At 41.2% G+C, this 9,550-nt stretch overlaps 1 protein-coding gene across 1 annotated transcript; it reads right to left on the bottom strand.

The window, feature by feature from the left end:
* Positions 1-8,469: 8,469 nt before the first annotated feature.
* LOC130693069 (uncharacterized) lies at positions 8,470-9,550 on the bottom strand. The gene is made up of 3 exons (XM_057516193.1): positions 9,525-9,550; positions 8,896-9,387; positions 8,470-8,741 (listed from the first exon to the last, which is right to left on the bottom strand). The coding sequence occupies exons 1-2, from the start codon at positions 9,543-9,545 to the stop codon at positions 8,899-8,901; spliced, it is 510 nt and encodes a 169-aa protein (XP_057372176.1). The 5' UTR covers positions 9,546-9,550; the 3' UTR covers positions 8,470-8,741; positions 8,896-8,898.

Here is a 9,550-nt window from a genome sequence, read left to right on the forward strand (position 1 = left end):
AAAAGAAATATCAGTAGCTCATACGAAAAGCTGCTTAAAGCGACAAATACCTTTCCACAAATTAATGTGATGAATTGGTTATATTCTTCACAAATCAAATTCGAATAGCATCCAATATTTTTCAGTGTAGCCATTCCTTGGCAGTTTCTGTACCTAACAATGAAAATCCAATGTTAGCCACAAAATAAAAAATGATCGTTTGTTTCAACTTACGCTGTGAGGTGGGGTAACTTTGGTAAAAACCTGAAATCTACAGAATTGTAGTGCAATTTCACTTGAGCAAATCATCTTTCAAATGTAAAATTCAGGCTCATGGGTGTTTGGCTTAAAATTCAGCAATACAAAGGCATGGTTCTTCCCTATAGGCTCCTTGAGAGTAGTACCAAATAAGACTAAGCAATTTCATCAGAAAATATTCTTTGGATAAAACAGATCAACCTACATTAAGATATGAAAAGGGTTAGTGTCAAGCAACGAGCCAACGAAACACTTATTTCATTGATAACAACCGCAAACCAAAAATGTGAACAATCCAGTAATGGTAAGTCGTACTTATAAAGAGTGTCGCCCACGTTCTTTCTGTATTTTTTTCTTTTCTTTTGTTTTGTTTCGTTTTTTTTCCCTCCATTTCTTTCTTTCTCTTGCACAGAATTTAACAGTTGAAGAACCTTATCTGCTTGGCAGCAATCGAAGACGAGCTGCATTGTTTGCTGTGGCGGCCATGTTGCTCTGACGATAATGGGTCAACCGCTGGCATGTTGACTTTGATAAATAGGGGAATAGAAATCAGTTGTGGCATTAACGTTTCACTCCACGTGTGATGAGTTCAAAAGATGAATTCATCACAGGATTTTTCCCACCACATCACTAGGCATCAATCACATCGGGGTCGGTGTTGACGAGGAAGGGTTAACAGACTCGTAACGATACTTACTCTAAAAACTGCGCGGGAGATACTGCGAAAGAGGAAGTGAAGATTAGCTTGGGGCTACTACGTTGCGTAACATACAAAAAGCGATGGTTAGAATATAACTTTTCTAGCAACTGAAGACACTTTACACCATTAATAATAATGAGCAAAAATGAAATCAACTTCAATCGGCTTCTAAACTTATAGAAGCAATAATGCAAATGCTCATTGTACACTTACTTGCCCCTCGAACTGGCAACACTTTCCAAAGCATTTTTGTAAAAATTTTTTAAAAATAACCTTTGGGCCCTGGACGTACCCAGAGTTACTAGTATATATATATTGGTATATATATAGTACTCAGTATAGATATATCATATATATATATATCGTTGCTAAATGCAAAAAAAAAATTTTTAGATAATACAAAAATAGAGATTCGAACCCAAGAAATCAGCACGGCACGCGCGAACTATTCCTCAGCGCTAATGCTCTCTTGCACTACTACATGTATGCCTATTTGAATAGGTGGCATCCGAAGCAAAATTTGGTTGGGATGTGCGGTCCTGGCACAGTGGTTATCACCCACGCTTTGTAATCTGAAGTCCTCGGGTTCAAGTCCCGCCACCGCCAATTTCCGGCAATTTCCCTCCCTCCCCTCCCACCACCCTCCCTCCCACCCACCCCTCCAATACATCATTCAAGACTCGCAAGATTCTTCATCACATCGGATTCGCAAGATTCTTCATCTCGTCGAATCACGCAAGATTCTACATACATCGGACATCATCTACCTCAAGAAAGAAGAAGAAGAAAGAAGAGCCATGCCTACTATAAAGGGGCAAAAATGGCAGAATAAAAATTACACACACACACATATACACATACACCACTCACGACACGTATACAGACGTTTCACATCGATCTGTAGTACCGTTCACTACACGTTAAAGATCGACCCACAAACTGAGGTAGAGAAGAGGTGATCGTGGAACGTAGGTTGTTCGTAGGTCTCCCCATGGCCTGAAAGACGGTTCATGGATGCAGGCAGCTTATCATCGGGATATGTGACCCTCTTCGATACCAAAGTTTTTGTTTTCCTTACCGTGTCCAGTGTACAATAATTCGACATGGCGCCTTTATCATCTTCATTGATTCACGGCTTTATCGATATTTAAAGCTACATCGTCTGCTTCAAAAAGAGGCCCATCTGCTCTTTTTGAAAGACTAGTCTTCGGGAATGGTTAACTCACTTTTCTTTTCCCACTTAACTTTTCCCCCTTTTCCCAACGAAGATCTAACATTGTAACATTGCAAAGTACCACGAAAACGTCGTTTTCTTCATTTTTGTTACAAGATGGAGCGATTCTATGGTGCCCGTAGAAGTAAAAAAGATGACTTCCATGCCAATTTCTGTTATTAATGCATATTAAACTATTGTATTCCTAGAAGTGAGTTTTCGAAATTGTAAGCAAAGGATGTCTACTTATTCAGGCTTTTAGATGAAATCATCTTTAACGTATCCTTCCCTCTGTGCAGGAACCAGCCTTTCCAACTGTTGGGCAACTCATAGCAAGAAAAATAGGAAAAAAACCAAATGAGGGGTTTTCCCGATGAGTTATCGACTTCTTGACACCTCGTGAAGACAGACAAGTAAGTGAATAGTTGTGAAAGTCATCTTGAAATGTTCCCCGCCATTTGCTCATTTTCACACGAACTTCTACCACAATCGTTTGCCTAGCTCAATTTCCTTCGTTAATGATCTCGGGTTTCACTCTGTCAGATTCCTTCCCCTGCAGCTGTTCGCGGTTGCATAATACCAGCCTCTTGAGTGGGTGTGGGAAAAAAAAAATTGCTTTTTTAGCCACTATCCAAGAACGTATACAAGACAATGAGCGATCCAAGCGGGCACTTGTCTTAGCCCCCGTCGCGTTTTGCATACGACATTATAGAATTTTCATGTTGATATCCCAGCCGCTGTGTAGAAGCAAAAAAACCGCAAGCATTATCTACCCCATTTGCATATCTAATCTGTTGGGTGATGGGCTTAGACAGCGGGACAAACCATGCGGGCGTAGCTCGCCAATCAGACGCGCTGTCGCCTTTCGTCAGCGTTTCTTTTAATTCTCTTTTCTTTATGCAGGTCTTTCTGACGTGTCATCTCGAGAGAGAGTCTTTGTCACTGAAACGAACAATGTCTGAATGACAACGGCGTCTACATGTGAATTATTCTCAAGGTAAAAAACTGAGCTTGTGACAACATGTTAAACGCAGTTCTTGCAGATGATGATTGGTCGTCTGCTTGATCATTGCATATTTAGGCGTAGTTATGCAGACGACGTTTATGGGACATTGGTTTCAGCAACTCAGCGATGCGTCCACCTTTATCCGGTTAAAACCGAAATGTGAAAGTTTAACAATTTGCAATATCCAATTCCATATTGCACAAAGAATTATTTTTAAATTGTGGGAGGGTTAACCAAATGTCCTTCAGTTAATTTGAATTGTCAGAGGTCAAGGGTCTCGCAGTTGGATAGATGAGCACATCCGGTTCTCTGTTGTGTTTAACGACTTGCACGATTCTCCATTGTCTATGGCACAAACGAGGAATGACTGCTATTGTTCCAGGTTTTTCCCCCCTATTTTTGTTTCCATTCACGATGTGCCGAAATCCGGGGCCACCATTTGCGAAACTGTTTTGAATATGAGCGCATGGCCTTGGCAGGATGATCCAAAAGAATAACAGGAATATACGCCATTTTCTCTTTCCACACAGTTTGTCGCAGGCTATTCCACCTGGCCTTCGATACGAATTTCAATTATGCAATGGAGCATATCTTTGGAGTACGTGTTCCAGTCGGGGGACCTTCGATTTATTATCCTGTGACCAAAGGACCGTCTCATGATGCATTGAAAAGGTTGCAGACGACACATCCGCTAAATACCTACGTGGCTCTTTTGCTTTACCTGTATGCAAATGAATGTAGGGCCTACGTGATGGATGGACGCATTTCGCCGCAAGACTTGCATTCTCTTTCGCAAGAGATGCCGATGGATCAGTGGCGCCATGTTTTAAGTGCACCCCTCTTTGTATCGACGGTTCTAATTTTAGTTTGAACGATAATTATTTCGGTTTACCTCAGGACACTGATAGTCGTCCAGCACAAAGTTTAATTCAATTCCAGGAAAATGGGAATTCAAGTGAAACAGACCGTGCCAATCTGCTGGATAGAAAAAAACGTCTGCGGAGCATTCGTTCAAAGTCACCTTGAAAGACATAAAGTGGAACAGAGCGCAAGAATTTTCTTTTTCGACGTTCGTTTGCCAATGATAATGAGATGATTAGAATGTTGGCACGTTTCTTGATTATTCACCACTCGTTTATTTGAAAGAGAGTCAACAGGGTCAACTGCAATTGTTAGACGAGGAGGGGTTGCACATTGACGTAGAGCCCATTTCCAGTGTATGATGGTGTCTCGTCATTGAGAAAAAGAAAAATTATGGCCGGCGTGCCAGCCCCGTAGTGTGTATTAGCACGCCAACAGTCGATCAGCTGATTCGATTTTTTAAAGGTTTGCAAGAGCCTAGGGAAGAATAACAAATGATGATGATAATCTTCAGACGATCGATGCGTGCATCCCTTATTTGCGATTTGAACACTACGTACGCTAAAGGTATATATTTGCATATCGTGCTATGCAAATGACGCGGAGATCGCGGACAAGTTTTTCCGTTGCGTACGTGCAGAAGGTTTTCGATCGGTCGTACTGTTTTCCTATTTAAAAGAAAGCGGTTAGCTAAAAGTTTGCTTTTGCGTATAGCACTTGCAAATACGGGGCGCACCGATAAGCGGCGAACAACGGTGTGTCAACACCCGACTGATAACGTCGGCAAAATGCGTTTGTTCAATGGACTTTACGTACTTTGTTTCAAAGAGCATCGCCAGCATTATACCTTTAATTCAACCTAAATCCCCGTTTTGTTGTTATCCATTTCCTCCTTTTTTTTCTGTTATTGGTCCTATAAAAGTGCGACAGTGGCGCACTGTGTCAGTTGTGTCCGTCAACCGTTCAAGTACAGCTGCTCAGCGTTTAAAAGACAAACATGTCCATTATGCGTGCACGTACTGTACGACCTAACAAGCAGGTATGTAAATTCCCCATTTGCGGCTGATTTTGTTTTCAACCGCATGTTTTTTATTCACACAAAAATTCTAAACCGCATCTCATTTATTTTGTGTGTGTGAACGTTATTTAATTTCTCAATATTAGGAACGCAATTTCACCTTGACGGCGGTTATTTGGTGGATGATTCCAGCGTCCGTCGTCTGCGGGATGCTTCACCCTGCATGTGCGTGACCTCGAAATTAAATAAAACTCTCCATTTTTTATTAACGACTATAAGAAAAAATGATGTAATATAAATGTTGATGTAAGAGTATAATAATAACAGGCTAACGATGAGCTGACGATTAAAAAAAATCAGTGGACTTGCGTTACGGCGGGCGGCAGCAGACGAATGCGCTGGACGAGAGGACGGCCTCCACCGTGATGACGATCGATGACGCAACCGTATCGTTCCTCTTCAAAGTGAAACTGTTTCCGTTCCGGTTGAAAACGGCGCTGGACGAGTCGACGGCGAGAGGCAATTTGGGTACGGCGCCAGAGACGGGCATCGTTGCCTTCGGCATTGACCTCGGACTACCAGGCGCAGTGGGCGGAGTCGGATACGGACATCAAATGCCAATCGAATCTTTATCTATTTCATCGGTTAGCATTCACGCCAAATCTCTTTCCAATAGTATCGAAAATGGTCTTAAAGAGTATTATAGATTTTAATTCAATCATACGTTCATATACGTCAGGAGATGATATATACTAGAAAGTGAGTTAGGAATACAATTTTATCTGAAATGATTTATTGCTATTTTTTTTTTTGTACCAATTCCAAAAATGACGTTTAAAAAATTTAGAATTTTTCCCCAATTTCGTTTCGCTATAATTCCGACACCGGTGAAAAGATCGAAAGTTCAACACGCGTTAAGATTTGGCCAGCAAATTGCAGAGTTCAGGACATTGTTCGTGTAATGATTGCACCTACCGACCAACCAAAAATAAAATTAATAAAAGAAAATTCAATGGATTATGCAAAACGATTAGAAAGGAAAAAAATTGTAATTCTTACCATAGCAAGTGTTTTACCACCGGTATCCGCGGTAGACTTCACGTGATTCGCCGGAATGATTCTCAATCGAGTCGTAATAGTATTGCTGGACAGCTGCTGGACGATTCCATCCGCGGTTGGCATTGTAGGGGTTGTACGAGTTGTAAGTATTGCGACTGTACACGGGAGCGCTGGGCCTGTAACGAGCGACGGGCACGACGTTGCGATAATAGTAAGTACCCTGAGCCTGGGCACCGCTATCCATCAACATCACGGTCATGACACAGGCAACGAGCTAAAAATATTCAAATGAATTTTTTTTAAATGAAAGAAGAGATTTTAAAATGTTATTTACATACCATGCAAGAGTAGAGAGACATGTTGAAGGAAGTTAGTTCGCACTGGAAGGCACACTGGGAATGTCTTTCATCGTGCCACGGTTCCAGTTTTTATAGGGAACGGATGGCATAGACAATATAACAAGTTTGCTTCATGACGTGCTATAATATCCTTGAAAATGAATACTTTTGAGGTTAGACTCTTCTGTGGGTGGTGGAATTCGATGGACGAGCTCCTCTCCTTTTTTTTTTGGGCTCCTTCGTTTCCGTGATGCACTTTTTTTTGTTGTAATTGCTACTCTATCCCAAACGCCCTCACGAACCGGGGAAAAACATAATTTTTTTTGTGCCTTTGGAAAACCCGCATGAATATGCAGCCGCATCAGGAGGATGTTTTTCGTGATAGGAGAAGTTTGTTATCAAAGTAAAGCTGAGTAGGTGGAAGAAGATAGGGTACGCCCCCTTTTTTTTTTCATATGATTAGTTCATTGAAATACACAGGTGTTCAATTAGGATCTAGAAATGGCTTTATGAATTTTATTTCTTACTACCCGTGTTACAGCCGATTTATCTTTTAAAACTATGCAACTTACGTAAGTCATTCCGGGTTATCCGGGGCTAGCTGAAAAGAGGTATTTGAAAATGATACACATTAATGTCTTCCATGAATGTCCATGTTCTTTTTGTTTTTGACCTTGGATTCTGTTTCATGGTTTTTGCAGGTGAGATTGTTCCACATGAATGGAGATCGGGTACGTAACAATAACTTGATGTTCAATTCAAGCGCTTCACTAAGTATTATTGCACCATGAATACATTCACCGAAATCTCCTTGGATTTTGAGTTTAAAGCATTTTTGCAATCGACATTCGATTGATGAGTCAGGTATGCGTGCATAGGGGCTGCGATGATTAGCTGTATACAGGTTCAGACTTGAAAGTCAGTGGCATTGAAACGAATATATGGGGGGATGCTATTAATTTTTTCTAATTCTATTGATGTCTTGTTTACTGCATCTCTATCCTCTACATTATCGCTAAATACATTCGATAATGATGACACGACGCAAAAATTTTGGGCACGATTCATCTTCATGGCCAAAAAAAAATCAAGAGTTCATATTGATATGCTATAAATCCTCTCTAATTTAAAAATGCTTAACAAAAAAAAAAGTGGTAAGGTATTCCAAGGTAAACGAGGGAAATTCTTTTTTTATGAATAAAATGGCAAGTTCCGCCACCATCATGCGCCCTGTTTGTGATTGACATCTGAAACTGATGTGGCAATCCTTAAACAGAATAAAAAAGAGGATGTCCACGTTTAGCATCGTACCAAACATGGACATCTTCTTCAACGTTGCATACGTTAAGTTCACTGACAGATTAGCCGCTTGTCACACACGGCATTCCTCTAATTCGGCGTCACGGTTGGTCTGCGTATCACGTAGAAAGTTTGCCACTTTCTTATGCATATACAAAAGGAATGTCGATTTTACTTTTGCTTTCGAAAGAAAATCTGAAGAAGAAGAGTCCCTCTCTTCCTCCCTCTTGTTCTTGGTGGTTCTATTCTTGACAGTCTAACTGATGAATGGCCCGGTTATACGTCTCTCTTTTTAACATGCCCTTTTTTATATTTTTCAAGACTTGTGTTCGTTTCATGGAGAACATCTTTATATGGCCTTTCGTAGTGTACTATACAATGCGAGCCTCCACGTTTCGCATAATTATAGACCTTTTGACCTTAACTTGGCCTCGTCTTGAAGACCAACAAGTCAGCTCCTAGTCCTCATTATTTTTCTTTTTTGGTTTGAAGGCTGAATGAGTGCACTCAAAACATCCGCTCTATATACTCGTTATGCGTAGGTATGAAACAATGAGACAGGTGTTTATTCTAGAGGGCCGTATCGAAAGGCTCTTCGTTCAGTTTTTAGAGCAGTCTTGATAAACAATGATATTTTACCTTTTGGCAAAAGGGCGAGTCATGCGGTACTTGACGTAATGAGTCTTTGATGCATATGCGCCATTAAAACGTCGATCGAATTCAATGCTATTGTCTAGATTTAGATAAACGGTGTATATTATTATTATACAATGATTACAAAATACAACTGGCAGAATGACATCAAAACACTGGAGTTTTGAAAAACATTATTTTATCCACTGAAAAATTTCGTTTTCTTTTTATAATTTCCTCCAAAAAAACATGGGTGCGCAGGTGATCGCCGTGCCCGTATATATTTTTCCAGCGTTTTTGAAGTTCCCCAAGCAAAACTACACGTTCCAGTGTCGGGCTATTAGGTGTATGTAATTGCGTTTGGCCCCTGCGATGACCTGTCGACCAACAAAAACAAAAAAAAAAACAAAAAGTGAAAGGTAAAAAGCGTCACGCAATTGAGAGGGGCGCATCACGTCAGGGGCACGATCCTTGTGCGCGTTTTCGTGTTCCAAACGGGGCCCACCTTTCTAAAGTGAATGGGCCACTCACCTTTTAGTATCTGCGATACGGCGCCAAGAATCGTCTGTACACATCTTCGTCCGACTCGTCCGAATCCGAATGATAGTACGTCGTTTTCCTGCCCGTCTTGGCCGTCCTCCTGTAGACTTCGTCCGACTCACGAGAGTCTGACCCGTAGTAGTAGTAAGGCGACGTCGGTTTAATAACGGGCTGGATGGGTTTGTTGATCTTGGCGAATCTTCGATACACTTCGTCGGATTCATCGGACTCGATCGAATCGTATTTCCATTTGTATTGCGGCTTCACTGCTGCTGGGCGGTCCCAGCTGTTGGCGAACGGGTTGTAAGGTTTGATGAACGAGTTGAAGGATTTGAACGAATCGTCATCGATCGAGTTGATCGAGTGGATTGAATTCTTCTTGGCAGGGACGGTCTTGTAACGATTGGAAGATGGCCGATAGTAGTACGTGTCCTGCGCAGCCACGTAGTTATCCGTCACGACAACCACAGCGCAAACGACGAGCTGTGATCAACCCCGCACAAAAAAAGAAATTAACATAAGAATTAGAAAATAGCGGACGCGATCAGAACAGAATGAAATGCAACTTTCACTTGTATGCACCCAAGACTTTTCTTTTTTTTTTTTTTTCTTTTGTTTACCATAAAAGAGCAGCGTAACATTCTCT

This window comes from Daphnia carinata, chromosome 3, assembly GCF_022539665.2.
Source record: "Daphnia carinata strain CSIRO-1 chromosome 3, CSIRO_AGI_Dcar_HiC_V3, whole genome shotgun sequence".
Lineage (NCBI taxonomy): Eukaryota > Metazoa > Arthropoda > Branchiopoda > Diplostraca > Daphniidae > Daphnia > Daphnia carinata.

Coding starts and splice junctions, on each gene's coding strand:
- LOC130693069 (XM_057516193.1), bottom strand. CDS start 9,545: ATGTTACGCTGCTCTTTTATG. Junction 9,388..9,524: donor TGTTACGCTGCTCTTTTATG/GTAAACAAAAGA, acceptor GGTTGATCACAG/CTCGTCGTTTGCGCTGTGGT.